The 16,056-nt window shown below is 41.0% G+C and overlaps 3 protein-coding genes across 4 annotated transcripts; 1 reads left to right on the forward strand and 2 right to left on the reverse strand.

Moving 5' to 3' along the window:
- Nucleotides 1-5: 5 nt before the first annotated feature.
- On the reverse strand, nucleotides 6-4,120 carry LOC105386378. Its single transcript, XM_048622191.1, has 5 exons — nucleotides 3,898-4,120; nucleotides 3,551-3,805; nucleotides 3,251-3,394; nucleotides 2,595-2,754; nucleotides 6-96 (listed from the first exon to the last, which is right to left on the reverse strand). Exons 1-4 carry the CDS (start codon nucleotides 3,983-3,985, stop codon nucleotides 2,696-2,698), a joined length of 546 nt encoding a protein of 181 aa, XP_048478148.1. The 5' UTR covers nucleotides 3,986-4,120; the 3' UTR covers nucleotides 6-96; nucleotides 2,595-2,695.
- Nucleotides 4,121-5,104: 984 nt separating this feature from the next.
- Nucleotides 5,105-14,816, forward strand: LOC105386379 (DNA-directed RNA polymerase III subunit RPC4). 2 transcript variants are annotated; one of them, XM_048622136.1, is made up of 9 exons: nucleotides 5,105-5,389; nucleotides 5,682-5,809; nucleotides 9,641-9,753; nucleotides 10,259-10,391; nucleotides 11,309-11,392; nucleotides 11,945-12,057; nucleotides 12,345-12,464; nucleotides 12,733-12,840; nucleotides 14,608-14,816. In XM_048622136.1, the coding sequence occupies exons 1-9, from the start codon at nucleotides 5,217-5,219 to the stop codon at nucleotides 14,767-14,769; spliced, it is 1,134 nt and encodes a 377-aa protein (XP_048478093.1). In that variant the 5' UTR covers nucleotides 5,105-5,216; the 3' UTR covers nucleotides 14,770-14,816. The 2 variants fall into 2 exon arrangements, with proteins under 2 accessions (XP_048478093.1, XP_048478094.1); XM_048622137.1 differs by lacking the exon at nucleotides 11,309-11,392.
- A 154-nt stretch (nucleotides 14,817-14,970) lies between these two features.
- LOC105386380 (probable 28S ribosomal protein S26, mitochondrial) lies at nucleotides 14,971-15,942 on the reverse strand. The gene is made up of 2 exons (XM_011556922.3): nucleotides 15,395-15,942; nucleotides 14,971-15,278 (listed from the first exon to the last, which is right to left on the reverse strand). Exons 1-2 carry the CDS (start codon nucleotides 15,860-15,862, stop codon nucleotides 15,105-15,107), a joined length of 642 nt encoding a protein of 213 aa, XP_011555224.3. The 5' UTR covers nucleotides 15,863-15,942; the 3' UTR covers nucleotides 14,971-15,104.
- Nucleotides 15,943-16,056: the final 114 nt, after the last annotated feature.

Raw genomic sequence — 16,056 nt, forward strand, 5'->3', positions numbered from 1 at the left:
ATGCATATTAAAAATCAAGTTATTTATTTATCATAATCATTTTAAAGAGAATGCACAAATCTAAATATCATAAAATTTAAAACATTTCATACATATGAAGGGCCCGCAGACTAAAGCACATAAGTCATTTTTCCCTATATTTTTTGTTAATCGCCAGGGGCATTATTTTGGCTCGACTCATAGCTGGACTAAAACACACATGTCAAATCACTATTATAAGTAGCTAAGTCTCAAATTGTTCCTTATGAACATTTTGAAAGCTACCAATTTGTAATCAGGCTAAACAACATAAGTGAACTTATGTGAAAAGGAACAAACACTCCACAGTCACGTTGTGCCGATAAGGAACGACTTATGTTATAAGGTACCTAATAATTTTAACACCATTTCTCAAGTGTCTTACTACCCACTAAATAAAAAATATATCTTCAAAGAATTTTGTTGAACAACAGTCAACTACGGGTGGTCTACAAGTGGTTAGGTACCTACACGATACTTTTTATTACAATCCTGTGGGATATAAGTGTTATTTTGCTTCAGTCTTAACTTTGATTCCATTTTAAACAGTACGTTTAATCGTTCATATTGTGTGAAGTGAATTATTGTTAAAAATTAATTTATGAAGAAGAAAAAAGCTAGTGGAACTTGCGCAGCTCAGCTAGCTCAGCTAGGATTAAAGTCCCACAGCAAGTAAGTGTTTAACTGCAATATGTATAAAGTATAAACTCATGCATATTTTCATAAATACTTATTAATTGAAATTCATTATGCTTAGTTTGTCTTATACTTTATACACGGTAAAAATCAAAAGGAAAACGAAGGCACCATAAGTGTGGTGATGACTTCTCAAGCAATGGGATCAACCAATGACCCATACATGGAGCCAGTACCATACACAACAAGATTCAGTTGATTCTATAGCTGACCCCGACTTTTTATTTGTCAACAAACCGGTCTAGTCGTAGAAAACAGGAACACATAGAACTGAAAATGTTACAAATGATACTTCTTCAACGACTTCAGACTTAGAAATTACAAATGAACCACCTGCCGTTGCTGGATTAGGCTTGCGTGTGTTGAAACAACAGAAAAAAAATGCGTAGTACAGGCCAAAGTTAAAAAACATTAAAATGCAAAGAGATTCCTGAAAGAAGGTTGCAGGCTTCTGAGCATGTAGAATGCAATGTAAGAAAAGAAAATAAAACAGCAGACAAGACGAAATTTCCCCGAAGCTGTTCAGCAATGCTTTGGTCGATGTCTTTAAAACGCTGGACTTGAAAGGACAAGGCATAAACATCAACGGCGAAAAAATCTTGCACCTTCGATTTGCCGACGTCATCGTCATTATAGCCGAATCTGCAGGAACTTCAACAAATGCTGAACAGCCTATTCAAAGCTCCACGCCCGGTTGGCCTCGAGATGAACCTGGATAAAACTAAGGATGTATAATAACCACGTTTTACCGTGTCCAATAATCGTTGATGGCATGACCCTAGAAGTTGTTCAACAATATGCAGCTGGGTAGAAACAACTTCCAATCAGAGGTCAATAGAAGAATACAGTTGGGCTGGGCAGCATTTGGCAAACTTCGTCAAGTCTTCTCGTCGCCCATACCACAAAGTCTCAAGACGAAAACGTCTTTGATTAGTGTGTCCTACCGGTTATGACCTATGGGGCTGATACGTGGACACTTACAGTGGAACTGGTTCACAAACTGAAGGTCACTCAGCGAGCTATGGAAAGAGCTAATGCGAGAGAGAGAGATGCTTGAAGTCTCTCTGAAAGATTGCATCCGGAACGTAAGTAATCCGACAGAGAACTAAAGTCACCGACTTAGCACACCGAGTTAGTAAGCTTAACTGGCAGTGGGCTAGTCGCATCTGTCGAAGAACCGATGACTGATGGGGTAAACGTGTTCTGGACGTAGTGTGGGAAGTCTACCGGCTAGATGGGGTGACAACTTCGCATCCAGTGGCGTGCTTTGGGAGAGGCCTACGTCCAGCAGTGGACTGCTATAGGCTGATGATGATTATTTTGTTCTAGAATACCTTAGACCGAAATAGTGATTTCCAGACTATGAATCTGAAGGATGATAGTGCCCGATGCTATACCATTGATGTCCAACAAACCTATATTCAAAGAGAAAAAAGATGATATTTCTTAGTTTTACAATAATTTGCCTTCTTCTGAAACAGCTCGGAACACACTCCCAGATGTTTTCAGTAGTGAATAAGAGTTCAATAATTAGATAATTACATATTAATCATACACACACACATCTCTTCTGTGAGTGTATGATTAATATTATCTGAAATAAAAGCAACACTTCACTAGGCCTAATCACTTAAGTCATATCTAAGGTGTACTTAGTAAATAATACGTATCACATAAGTCACTCAAAGTCCGCTTTTGACTTATTTTTTATAGTTTTTTATGTTCATCTAATGTATTTCATGTTTAACAATGAAAGTGTAATAAATAAATTATTAAATTCCAAATACATTGATTTTTAAGTATGTTTTTTGTTGTTCCTGTAAAAACTAAAGTGAAAATGAATTATGACTTATGTACTTTAGTCTGCCGACCCTCCATATATACAGCATGAAAGATTATGGGTTTATCACATAACATTGTATGAACCAACTTTCACACAACTCTTACAAACTATGTCAGTCAGAAATCGCGTCCTATGACTTCAGTACAATGGTGGCAGGTCATCTTCAGAATCAGGAAAAGCATCATTGGAAAACTCATCTGAAACAAATCAAAGGGATGCTATGATGCAGAGAACATAATTTACATTGTTGCTGTCCTATGGTACCCCGGTGGTACAGAGGGCCTTTACAAGCGTGCGCCACGCCGTTCTGTCCTCAGCAACCGCTCTGGCTTCCGTCCAGCTCAGGCCTTGCGCTCGCAGCTCGCCGTCCACTGTGCGCCGCCATGTGTGCACGGGGCGACCGCGTCTGCGGTGGCCGCCAGGCGGTTTCCATTCGAAGGCAATGCTCGCTTTGCTCTCGGCTCCTTTTCTGATTTACATTAGAATTTACATTATCAGGGTAAAATCAGGTACCATAATGCAAACATAAGGTTCAGATTGTATTCTACGAGCAGCCAATGGGAATTTTCAGATAAAATATGTATTTATAGCACTAATAGATAGATTTAGTCTTTGGAAATTGATTCCTATCTAATTATACTTTTCAGTTTAGAAAAGAACTTTAGATTATCTGAAGGCCAGAATGAGACAAACCTGTGAAGAACTCATCCTGGTATGAGCAGTTGAACTCCAGGCTGTGTCTCCTGCCCGCTGGGCTCGGGGTCCTCGGTGCCGGAGACTCCAGCTGTGGGGGCAGTGGGGCCGCCCAGTAGTCAAATATATCAGTGTGGTAGTTATCTAGAAAACAAACAATTGCTATAGTCTTAGAAAGTGGATGTGTTGCTAAATATTAGCAATAAAGATAATTTGTAGATATAACTAGAAGTTGCAGGCAGAATGAAAATATCAAGTTCAATCACTAATCTAAACAAAAAGAGGGTAGATGTAGAATACCTAATTTATATGAAGGTTTTGTGAACTCCAGCTCCTCAAGGTTGATATCTTGGGTTTCCTGTTCGCCGGCGTCGCTGTAGATCATGGACCCGACGTTGACCGCGCGCGGGGTGAACGCCTGGCGCAGAGGGGTGCTCTGAAAGGCTTTGCCAGTGTTTGAAAGAAACGACTTTTTCACTTCTCCTTTCTTTTGTGACGGTTTCGCTGGCTCGTTAGGCTTGTAGGGACCGCTCGAACTCGTTTTGCCCATGTTCTCTGCAAGAAATAAGTATTATTCATAACTATTTACAGGTAAATAACATAGAGGTAGAATGTCTGAGATAATATTTTTGGTGTTGAATACATACCGACGTTCGATAACGGTTGGCGCGAGACATTTTTCACAGTTTGCCTCGTGATATGGTCACCGAAGATATCAAACAGCGAGTCTCCCATAGTAATTAATTGAATTAAACCTTAGTAGTTATTGAAAGCAAATAAATTAAACAATGAAATAGAAAAAGATCGTTGAAAAATTGAGAAGTATTTGAAATCACAGAGTAACTTTCAGCTATCAGCCACAGTCAGGGCGCCCCACACTAGCGGACGTGGCTTAAGGAGCCGACACACTAGCGGACGCGGCTGAAGGCGCCGACACATTAGCGGACGCGGTAACAAAATTCTTACCCTTTATTACCCCAGAACTATTTGTTCTTTGACAGAAAGGGACAAAACAGTTTATTAGTTAAAACATGGTTAAAACGTATAGTAATTATGAATAAGGGGGTTAATGGGAGATTTTCAACCATAGACAACAACCATGGACAAAGACCGATTATAGATGGCGCTAGTAAAACTTCTTACTCAACAGCACTGCATATATTTTTTTAGCCGGCATGCATTCCAGTCCTTTCAGCCAATACAAAAAACCAATGGATGTGAATTCAACTATATGCAATAACTAGCTGTTATATTATGCATAATATTAAGTGTTAACTAGTTTAAGACAGTTTTTTTTACAACGTACAGTATTTATTAAATAAAAAAGAATAAAATGTGATATGACTAATAAACCTAAACTAAAATAGTACCTATAAATATTAAAATATTATAAAACTACGTAACTACTTACCTTAATAGGTAAAAAATATTTTCTAGGTCACCGCCGTCGTTTGGCAAGGTTCCCAAGAGGCTGGCCGCATTGCCCCGCTGAATGGCGAGATGGCGAGGCTTATCCTTTGTCCAAGGTATGTGCCAGCCCTTTGGTCGCCGGAGGCGTCGATGAGCCGTGTCACAATTTCCTTGTATATACGTTTTGCATCCGGCCCGTCGCTGCCGCCGCACCGCATCTTTGTACCATTTATGACATCTTCCGTCCCCTCAGAAGAATGCAGCTCATAAAAACGACAGGCTGGATGCCATCTATTGGTCGATTTTGGAACTTTTAAACGTCAAAAGAAAACCTCCTAATTCCGTAAGTCGCGTCCGCTAGTGTGTCGGCACCTTAATTCTGAGCATTGGAAACAATCACAGATCAAAGCAAATAGTTACTCAACTGCTGTCAAAATTACACTCTTGTAATGTCATAATATGTCAAAATTCAGTGGATGAAAATTAGAAAAACGTGTTGTGTGTGTTTATTTTCAAACTAAAAGTAGTTTTCCTTACTGGAACGGCTGGAAAAGCCATGTCAGATTCAAGGGAAAAACAATCTGCCACAAATGGCACCAGCAGCTCTGTAACAGACCCTTTACAGAGGCTGTCTTCATTCAAAACACCCAGGGATTTATCTTTGGGTGGAGCTAAACCAAGTAAAAAAGTGTTCACTCCTAATTTAAATATTTCTAGGAACAAGAAAGGGTAAGATCTGAACAAGCTTAAGCCACTTATACTTTATTCAATTTACGAATAGGTGTTAGTGTACACAAATTGGTGCAGTATACTTCATTGGAAGCTTCCAAACTCCACCTTTTTTTCTGCTGTAAATTGACTCTTTGTGCTTCTATTGGTCCAGTTGCATTTCTACATAAATTTATTTACATTAAACTTTTTCTTATGTTTCCCATTAACTTCATTATCAAGATATTTTTGGAAAAAACATGTGTTTTACACACAAAAACTATTCAATTCTAACTTAAATATTTCATTTCAGACCTAATCTACCAACAGTCACCAGGGATAAAAGTCATGATAAAGGCAAAAAAGATAGAAAGAGTGACCGAAATAGAAACATTAAAAATGGCCCTAACATTATCAAATCTAGTGGAGTCTTCTCTGAGGGTATGTACACTTTTTAATACTTAAATTATGTATAGATATTAAGTATATTTTTTTTTTTTTTAACTGATCCCTATATTTGACTAATACATGTAGATAACATACATAACAGGATAACAAACTAAAATATTGTTATTTCATTAAGTTGTTGGGATACAAGTGGGTGACTATGGGGTTGCGGTAAATGACGAATGCAGGATTCTTGAGGCCAAACTATTTACTGAACCAAATTACATTTTCTTAAGTGTGTTCTAAGTGACGGGCGCGAGACGACTAGCGTCTGCGCATTGTTCGCTACTGGAAGTTACTAGAAAGCTGACATTGCAAAACGTGACTATAACATGTGTCGCTACATCACTTCCCCCGTTTTTCAAAATTTTTGTCAAAAATTTTCAAGTACAATACGTAATACCTATGTTACAAAAGCCTCTCTTACGGAGCTTTAAACTTGAAACATACAATATCAAACAAAACAGAAATTACAAAATTACATTTCAATTTACCACATTAAGAAATCAAACTTATAAATCTCACACAATAAACCACTTGGTAAAACTACGTAGCACTCTGTTCACTCGCGACGCGCTTATCACATTCCGCTGACCGTGCAAGATGAACGCTGCTACCTCGGTTCCGCGAATACGACCTCGTGTGTGATTGAACCATGTGAATTTCCGATCTAAATAGCTTCTCTCGTTGCACCTCTCGTCCACCCTGGCGGGAACTTCCATGAGGACCCTCGAGTGAGCCTCCGCGTGGGTGACCAGTCCACTATGCTCCATCTCGGCAGCCTCGCAGCGAGGAAACCGCCCAAACTCGCTAACTTCAGAAGCGCCGATTACCGCCCGTTGACCTGCCGTCGTGGACGCGCAATCGCACCTTCTATGTGTTCCGCTCGTCCAGGTCCTGACTTGAGATGCTTCGATACGCTAATTTCTTCTTTGATGCGTTACCAAAATTTGTGAAGGGGTGGTGCACTTCCAGTAGATGATGTTCCTGATGTTGTCGTTGTTACCCCATGGCCTTGCTGGGGGAGCCGTCTCGTCCACGCCGTTCCATGCTGCGCCGCGTCATCGCCGTGCTGACTCCATAATTTCTTCCGAAGGTTGCATGACCAGTTTGTCGGAGGTCACCAATGTAGGGTTTGAGAAAGGAGTCTATGGGGTTGATGGTAAATGACGAATGCAGGATTCTTGAGGCCAAACTATTTACTGAACCAAATTACATTTTCTTAAGTGTGTTCTAAGTGACGGGCGCGAGACGACTAGCGTCTGCGCATTGTTCGCTACTGGAAGTTACTAGAAAGCTGACATTGCAAAACGTGACTATAACATGTGTCGCTACAAAGTCTTCTAGTCATGTAAATGACATAATGAATAGTCTGAAACTTTCAGAACTAAACAAGTACAGTGCAACTAACTTATCTGTTCCGGTGAGAGTGAACTAAATTGATTCATATATCATTACTAACTAATGAATTCTATATTGATATAAATATGATGGGTTAGTTAAAACAAGCTAAGCAAGAGTGAATTACCACTAGGGACAAATTTAAAATCGTATAGAGTGAAGAAATATTAGACATTTATGTAAGCTCTCACCGGAACAGATAAGTTTGTGGCGGGTTCCGCTCATCTGGCATAATCTTTATTGACCAAAACTCATTTCGCATAACTCGTATGGTCTAAACTTTTTTGGCCGAACCATCACTTTGCCAAGACTTATGTGGCATAAGGCTCGTTTCGTCTAAAACTCTTTAGGCACAATCTTTAAACACCTAAGTTTCGTTTGCTCAAATTTATGTTCGTCTATACCTATGTATAATCAATAAATAATATATTAAGTATGTAGTAAATGTACAAATTGTGGTATTTTTCTCCTACATCCCGAAAATCACGATATTGTATGATCAAAAAATCGAAAGTTAACGACCAATATAATTATTACAAACCCCATGAGATCGAAACCTAAAAATAGGTGCGACGACGAGCAAAGCGAGGAGGAGCGTGTTAGGTGCACATGTTCATCAAAACCAAAGAGGAGCGCAGCGAAGCGGAGCGGAGCGTTTTCCAAACAGCGGAAACAATACAAGGCAATAGTATGCGGTATGTAGGGAGACGCTCCGTCAAAGTTAAAGCCAAACGAATATTATTACTTTGTATAAACCTATGCCATAGCATTATTAGGCTATTCAAGTTTTGGCCAAACCATTATTAGGCTAAACAATGTTATGCGAAATAACTTTTTACTAAACGAGATTTATGCCATACGATTTTCGGCGTAACGAGACTTTGACCAAACGTTACTATGCAATACGAGTAATGAGTTGCAATTCTGTCATCGGCGCGGACGGTCGCTTTCTAGCGGCGCCGTCTGTAGCCAATACGTGTGACTCACTACTGAGTACGACCGCAACATGGCCACCGTCACTAAACGCTCGGACACCCTCATGGTGAGCGAGGTGCTCGCCTTCATACAGAACAAGCTGGATACAATGGACGTGATCAGCCTCGAGCAGATCTGTCTGACCAGCTTCAAGGAGGCTGAGCTTGCCGCCGCCAAGAAGCTGCTCGCCGACACCGCCACCACCGCCGTGCGCCTCGTGCCGCGCCGCGGTGATGGCTCCATGAAGAGAGACCTGCAGGACATCATCCGGGTGTTCCAGGAGACCGATCCGGATAATGTCCCGACGTACGTGGCTCGGGACCTCTACAAGCTGCCGCCGGTTACATTTGACCACGTCGATGTGACCCGGCTGCTTAAGGACATCGTCCTGTTGAAGTCCGAGATCACCGAAATTCGAGGCAAGTTGGAAGCCTCGGAAGTCGCCAGCGCGGCGATGCAACGTGAGTTGTTATCGCTGCGGAATGCTGACGCTGCGATCCACGCGACACCGCCTTCACCGGCGCGTCAACTGCAAGCGCAGCAAGATCAACTACACGCAAGCTGCACCCCAGGTGACGCTAGCGGCTGCAGGAGCTCCGGCGGCGCCCCCCCGCGCCCCGCGCAACGCGGTCGTCGACAAGGATGGCTTCATCTTGGTGGAGAAGAGGAGCCCCCGTCGCCGCAACCGCAACAAGCGCGGCACCGCCCCGGCCGCCTGCTCGCTGAAGGCCGCCACGCCCACGGTCGACATCTACGTCTCCCGCATCCATGCGAATATGGCGCATGATAACATCATGCGCTATATCAAGGAGAGGAGTGTCGGCCGCACCGAACAGCCAGTCCAGGTGCTGGCGATTGAAAGACTGCAGTCCGCCAAGCAGACGGACTTCAAGTCCTTCCGTCTTCGGGTTCCCGCCGACCAGCAGAAGGTTCTATTGAACAAGGACTTCTGGCCTGCGGGAATCGTTTTCCGTCGCTACAGGGAGGCGAAAAAGACTATTAAATCCCCTGCTATTAATAGTGCTAGAGTTTAAGTCAGTTAAATTTTATGATTATGTTATTTTATTTATTATTTTGTATGATTTAGAATGTATGTGTTTAGTTGGGCCACTGATGCCTGAAATAAAGGTTTATTATTATTATTATTATTAATACGAGATTAGGCAAAAAAATCTTATGCCAAAAAAGGTAGAACCGTTTGTGGCACTGTACTATTGAGTGAGCTGCGCTAGGCTTTCCTTTGTTGCTGATAACTGATGGACATACTGTAAAGTCCTGTCTGGCTGCCACAAAAAAAATATATTTTACAACTTTCTAATTTTATCAAGAGACACAGTCAAATTTTATATTAGTATACACTGAACATTATTACAGCTTATTTGACTATTGTTATGAATTATGTAACTTCACACACACACCATATGCAATATATTTCTTTCATGATTTCAGGTGTGGCAGCGTCAGAGATCAGGTCTTCCCGAGCCTATGTTGGTGGGAGCAGAGACAGTGATGCTGCTCCTGTTCTACAGAAACCATTCATCAGAGTCAAAGATGTCTACAAGGTAATGCTTGCTGGTTGAGAATTATTTTAGTGTTTAGTCCACCTGCTCTTTTATTTGGGTGTTAGGGCCTGCACCTGTTTCTCTCAAATAGAACCTTGGTGCTTAAGGTCTTAATTTCATTCCTAAGCTTGGACCACTTCCCACATTTAGATGGGTTGGTGGGTTCACACATTTAGATGTGCACATTTCATAACAATATGTTCTTTCACCTAAAGACCATCTGATATACTTTAAGTAACTTTGTTATTTAATGATACCACACTTAGCTACTTGTATTTGTGAAATTGTAGTCAGATGTTTCCTGTATTTGTCAAATACCAAAACAGTAGGCAAAAACAGCAATAAGTTTGGCAAATATACTGACCACACATGGCTCTTTTGGAAAATAGCAATTACCAATAACCAAGTAGGGTGCTAGGATAATAATAAATTAATTACATGCTGGTATTTGAACCCTATTGAATGATTGCACTACTACTATAGCTGATGTCCTCTAAACCCTCAGATAGACAAAGAGCTGGAAGAGCAGAAGATCAGGTCTGCGCTGGGCGCGGCGGCGGAGGAGGCGAGCGACGAGGAGGCGCCCGACGCGCTCGCCGACAGCGACGCGCCCGTGCGCCTGCCGCTCAGTGACGGAGGTACCGGGTTCCAATATGGACTAGAATAGTGGTGACCCCTGCGTGATATGACTCTAGATTGACTATCGGGTGACAGGCTCAGCGACGGAGGTACCGGGTTCGAATACTGTGTAGGGTGGGGGTCACCATTTTAGAATAGTGGTGACCCCTGCGTGATAAGACTCATAGATTGACTATCGGGTGACAGGCTCAGCGACTGGAATCGAATCCCATTACCAGCGGGACAGACACCTTGGGCCAATTTACTGTATAGTCTAGGGTGGGGGTCACCAAATTGATTAGAGTGACACGACTCAGAGGTTACTGGGGTTATTGCGAGAATCTCCACTCAGATAGACAAAAAGCACTCAGGACAGCGCTGGCCGACAGCGACGCGCCCGTGCGCCTGCCACTGAGTGATGGAGGTACCGGGTTCGAATACAGGGGGCTCACTCTATAATACGAAGCTGCGCGAGCCACAACTCCGTTTAGGTGTATTAAACGTGCCGATTGCACGACAGCCATTCGTTCGTATTTCGACGAAATAGTATGTATGTAGCAAGGGGGTCACCAAATTGATTATACTTACTCGAAATAGGCTGTTTACTGTGTACAAAGAAACAAGATGAAACTCAGTCAGTAGTAATCCACTGCAGGTTTATCCTTTTTGACTTTTCCGGGACTGGAATATCTTATGTCTTTTAAATATACTTTCATCAATCAATCATGTATGTAGAAATACTCTTTCTATAACTTGTACGTTGTAGGTATTTAGTTACTGCTATTTAAAATAAGTATACAAGTTTACTTTTCATCGAACAGAACTAAAAAACTGTTTTGATCTGGATACATTATAATTATATTTACCCAACAGTTCCTTATTCAGAAAGTATACATTTTCGTCCCTACCCTACCCTAACCTAAAAATTTACTTCTAGGCTGGTTGCACAGCAAACCTAAGGCGTCAATCAAGGTTAAACAAGAAGTTATTATCAAGGAAGAACCAACAGAAGATTGCAGCAGTAAGACCTTGCAAGTTTCACTTTGAAACGCAGCCCCAAACAGCTGAATAAATAATTTTATATTGGCTGTAGGGGCGGCCATATTTAACCACAGATTATTATGTAGCAATCTCTGATCACAGATAAAAGAGAGTTCCTTTGACTTTCTTGTATCTTAAGTAGAGGATTGCTGAGCTCCAGTGCATTAATTGTGTATCTGGATTCAAACTTAGGCATTTTATAGCTTGGGATTATTTTGCACTACATAATTATAATTCAGCTTTAAATGTAATCAGCCTCAATGCTTATGAAAACTTGGTGTAAGCGATGTACTTAGTTTGTTCTTAGATGGCCACGAAGGTATCCAATATTGTTCAGCATGAATTACCTTGGTATATGCAATTACCTTTTGGGATACACTAAATATTTTGTGGGCGACTTGCCTCCCAAGCCAAAAAGTCTATGCTTTGGGTTTAATACTTACATCATAACAACTCATTTCAGGAACTGGATTGCCTGGTAATCTTTTCTCATATACTTAAACATTGAATAACTATTGTTCTTATCTAACAGTGCCATCTGTTGAGGAGAAGAAAGCCATTCCCGATGTGAAGAAGGACGTCAGTGAAGAAACAGACATCGTGAGCTTGCTGCGCAGTGATAAACCCACACTTATTATGTTACAGGTAAGTTTAAACACCTTTACGTGAAACGTATTTTAATTTTATGACTTACCTAGTCTTTAGTGAGTTACAAGAACGATTACAATAAGTTTGATTTGATTACACTATTATTTTACAACAAAAAACCGACAGCTTCGCTTTGCCTGAAAAGGTTTTCCAGTAGGAATTCAAGGTTTACTACATGTCAGATTTGATATAAAATGGGGCAGTTTTCCCGTGCAAGAGTTAACTAATAAACAGACACACGCACAAACTTTCTCTTCTATAATATAAATATTTTTCCTCCACAGTTCCCAGACACGCTCCCCGGGCGCGCGGCCGCCCCAGAAGATGACGCGCCCAAGCGGAGAGACAATTCGCAGCCGAGCAGCAGCACGGAGCCCGCCACTGAGGATAGTGAGGAGAAACCTGTGAGTTTATAGTCTCCTAGTGCTCTTGGAGGGACATGGCTAATTAGTAGGTAGTAGTTAGTCTAGTTTGTCACGCTGGTAAAGTGGTAACCACCTAACCACCACCAGTGGACCACTTTACCATGGTGTCAAACTAGAGAATCAAGCTGCTTCTAACTTGTTTTTACACATGAATGGTCTTCCCCCGGTGACTTAACCCCACCTTACTATATGTGTTCTGTAAGGTGTCCATGTTTTTTATACTAATAAACAATATGTTATTCCTCAGGACCCGGACCGGTGTCGGCTGGCGGACCTGCAGGAGGGCCGCATGGGCAAGCTGCTGATCCACCGCTCCGGCAGGGTTGAGATACAGCTCGGGGACACCATGTTTGATGTTAGTGTGCTCCTAGCTTTCTTGTGTATAAACTTATGACTTTGTATTTAGCTGTTGGTTTTAAAAAGGTTCTGGTGGAAATTCCGGGGTAAAAAGTGGCGTACATGTTACATTCCACTATTTCACTCGATATCTCAAAAAATTTAAAAATACCTTCGTAAGATAACCGACAAGTGTCACCAATCGCTATATCTTAGTTAGATCGTAACAATACCAAAACGAGCTAATTTTTGTGCTTTGAAAAAGGCAGCAGTTTGTCAGGTTACAATGGAACATAAAAGAGTAGAGAATAATTGAGGGCGTTGCAATCTAAGAAAGTGGCCACACTATTATAGTATAGAAAACGGACAAAAGTATCACGATACTTTAGCAGAAAAAATCAAAACGAGAAATGTTTCAAATATTTACTAATTATAAAATGCGACTTTTTGGGGAGGTTTATGTTAAGAGAAGAAATTAGTAGGGGAGAGGGGGGCAGTCTTGAATGAATTTCATTAAATCAAATCAACTGTAACTTTTATTTCATTGTGTATTTCATAATGTTTTTTTGCACTGAAACATGTGTTGGTTATCCCATTATGTAATTACTATAGGAGAAAAGTGATAGTATCACACATCGATATTTTATTACAGTTTTTTCTTGCTCAGGAAAAAGTTCAAATGTGCCCCGGCAATTCTTCTAAAACTGTGTTTACCGATTTTCCTGCAACAAATTATTTAATTGGTCAGAAAAGCAGTGACTTGCAAATTATTATGTCTGGAGAATTTATACCGACTCTTACACTGAGTTGCAGAAAGGATCTTTAAGTTAATGTCGGCATTAAATGTATTGTTGCCTTGCTTTGACAGTATACGGACAGAAAGAGACAGACATAGATTTAATGTCCACATTAGCTTAAAGTCCCTTGCTGCAACTCGGCATTACATATTCTTACACATATTTTTACAATAGGTACTCTACACGGAGAGACCGACACACATAGACACCTACAGCTGTAAAACTTATCGATACCCTTTTTGAGTCGGGGGTTAGTAAAAAAGTATCTAGACCTGATGTTTTGACAACATTAGCATCCAGACCCTGATGTCATGTAACGTTTGACACTAGTATTTTCTAACCTCTATAAGAATAACAAATACACATTGAAAGGCATTCTATTACATCAAAATAGTACTTTTTTACAAGAAATATAAGCAATGTATGTTAATGGTTAGAAATTAAGTACCTACTCACCAGTATAAAACGCTGCTCTTTCATAAACATCGTATATATTGACTAATACTTCTCCAGCCTCATTCTCCGCCAAACATCGTAGGTAAACGCTGTAAATCATCTGTCTAGCTTCGCTGCGAATGGTTTTATTCATTTTCACTTCGTGAACAAACTCAACAATCCACAAAACTCCAAAATTAAGCAAAATTCGATTTGTTTATACAGGAACAGGGCGAGTTTGACATTCAAACCATAGAAACAGACCACAAATCACAAGTTTTTTTTATTGCCAGGTTTAAATCTGTTTAGTTCCAAAAACATTAATCTCTACTCTTTTGTGTTCAGCTGTACCTCCAAATTTTTTTAAACTTGTTACTATTTGCGTGTAAAAGTAACTAACATCAGTCCACACTTGTAAACTTTTGCATGTATAATATAGTAGGATTATGAACATAATCCAATCAGAGTGCGCCACTAACGCCTGCCTATGGCCTCTTCTGTATAATTGTGAGTACCTACCCATTGTATAATAACCCATAACAATTCATTTCCAGGTGGCAGCAGGCACTCCATGCTCGTTCAGACAAGAAGCAGTCTCCGTGGCCGTGGACGAGGACTCCAGATCCGCCAACCTGGTGTCCCTTGGGGCGCTGCCTCACAAGCTCAACATACTGCCTAACTGGGAGGCTCTGCTGGCAGACATGGCATTGTACTAGGATCGTTGTCTAGTTTGTAAGCAATAAATGTAACCGACTGAAATGTTGCTTTGTTGTTTTTTTGCATCTTGCAAGAGTCTGATGCACACCCTAGCTTTGTAATTTTATGTTAGTTGAGCTAAAGCAGAAGGCAGTTTAATGCAAGATCTCTGGTCAGTGGTGATGATTAATTTTGAAGTATTATAGCAAGAAAAGAGGAGATAGGTTTTCAGTTTTATATTCAACTAAATTAACAAACAGCTGGTTGTAATCCTAAAATCTGCAGTAAGGAACCCTAATATTTATCATACATTATTCTTATGCCTACCATGAGGCTAATCTGAATATTTCATTGATCAGTTACTGGCTGCCTCTCGTTTGTCCTCAGTGTTCTTGTATGGTGGTGTGTCCCTCCCTTCAATTTTGTTGCCTCTCAGGTCTATAGCAAAGTTGTAGTCTATGGGGTTGTCTAGGGCTTTGTCAATGGCTGCGTCCAGTGTCTCCGGTGTGATGAATGTTGCACTGAGCTCCTGAAAAATTAAATAAATTGGTTAATTTAAGTTCTCTACTTCACATATTTACATTTTTGAAGCTATCTTCTCTTCCTTCTTCTAAAGTTAAAGCCACTGCATAATGTTTAACTCACCTTCTGCTTCCTAATCTCTTCAGAAGCCCTTTCTATCCGTTTCTCTAGCTCCCGGTCTTTGGCCTCCATCCGCTGCAGCGCATGCGCCTCCATCTTCTCCAGCTCGGCGCGGCGCCGCTCCTCACGCTCGGTCGCCACCTGCGCGTTCCACTGCTCGTTCAGCGCCACGCAGCGCTCCCAATCCTCAGCCTCCAGTTTCTGACTCATTTCCGAACTGGCACTTTGAAGCGAAGAGTTCTCCTTTATCTTCTCCTCGAAGTAGAACCTTTTTATAGCCCGCATCTGCGTCTTGTAGTTGTTGTGCAGTCGCAGCAACTCTTTCTTCTCTTCTTCAGGTATTTCCGGGCGTTTGGGGATGCGGAACATTCGACTTTTGGCTACGGGCAGCCATCGCGGCTTGCGGTGGGCGGAGGCGCTTTGAACGATTAATGGCAGAGCCCGTTTAAGGAGCTGGTTCTGGGAAATCATAGCTGAGGAATAAAGATCGGTTTAGATCTACAAAATGTTCATTTTACAACCAAACCAAATTACCAAAATATAATTATAACCTCACAATATTCAATTTCAATCACAAAATGTCAAATTTTCACATTTGTATATGTATTTAGTGTACCTACTCTGTGATGAATCTAACAAAGCAAAACTCAGAATAATGTTTCCTT

Source organism: Plutella xylostella, chromosome 7, assembly GCF_932276165.1.
Source record: "Plutella xylostella chromosome 7, ilPluXylo3.1, whole genome shotgun sequence".
Taxonomy (NCBI): Eukaryota; Metazoa; Arthropoda; class Insecta; order Lepidoptera; family Plutellidae; genus Plutella; species Plutella xylostella.

Excerpts from the sequence above, each read along its gene's own strand:
- LOC105386380 (XM_011556922.3), bottom strand. The coding sequence starts at position 15,862 with ATGATTTCCCAGAACCAGCTCCTTAAACGGGCTCTGCCATTAATCGTT. Across the intron at positions 15,279-15,394 it reads AAGAGATTAGGAAGCAGAAG|GAGCTCAGTGCAACATTCAT; the intron begins GTGAGTTAAACA and ends TTAATTTTTCAG.
- LOC105386379 (XM_048622136.1), top strand. The coding sequence starts at position 5,217 with ATGTCAGATTCAAGGGAAAAACAATCTGCCACAAATGGCACCAGCAGC. Across the intron at positions 10,392-11,308 it reads CCTGCCGCTCAGTGACGGAG|GCTGGTTGCACAGCAAACCT; the intron begins GTACCGGGTTCC and ends ATTTACTTCTAG. Across the intron at positions 11,393-11,944 it reads ACCAACAGAAGATTGCAGCA|TGCCATCTGTTGAGGAGAAG; the intron begins GTAAGACCTTGC and ends CTTATCTAACAG.
- LOC105386378 (XM_048622191.1), bottom strand. The coding sequence starts at position 3,985 with ATGGGAGACTCGCTGTTTGATATCTTCGGTGACCATATCACGAGGCAA. Across the intron at positions 3,806-3,897 it reads CCAACCGTTATCGAACGTCG|AGAACATGGGCAAAACGAGT; the intron begins GTATGTATTCAA and ends TATTTCTTGCAG. Across the intron at positions 3,395-3,550 it reads AAAACCTTCATATAAATTAG|ATAACTACCACACTGATATA; the intron begins GTATTCTACATC and ends TTTGTTTTCTAG.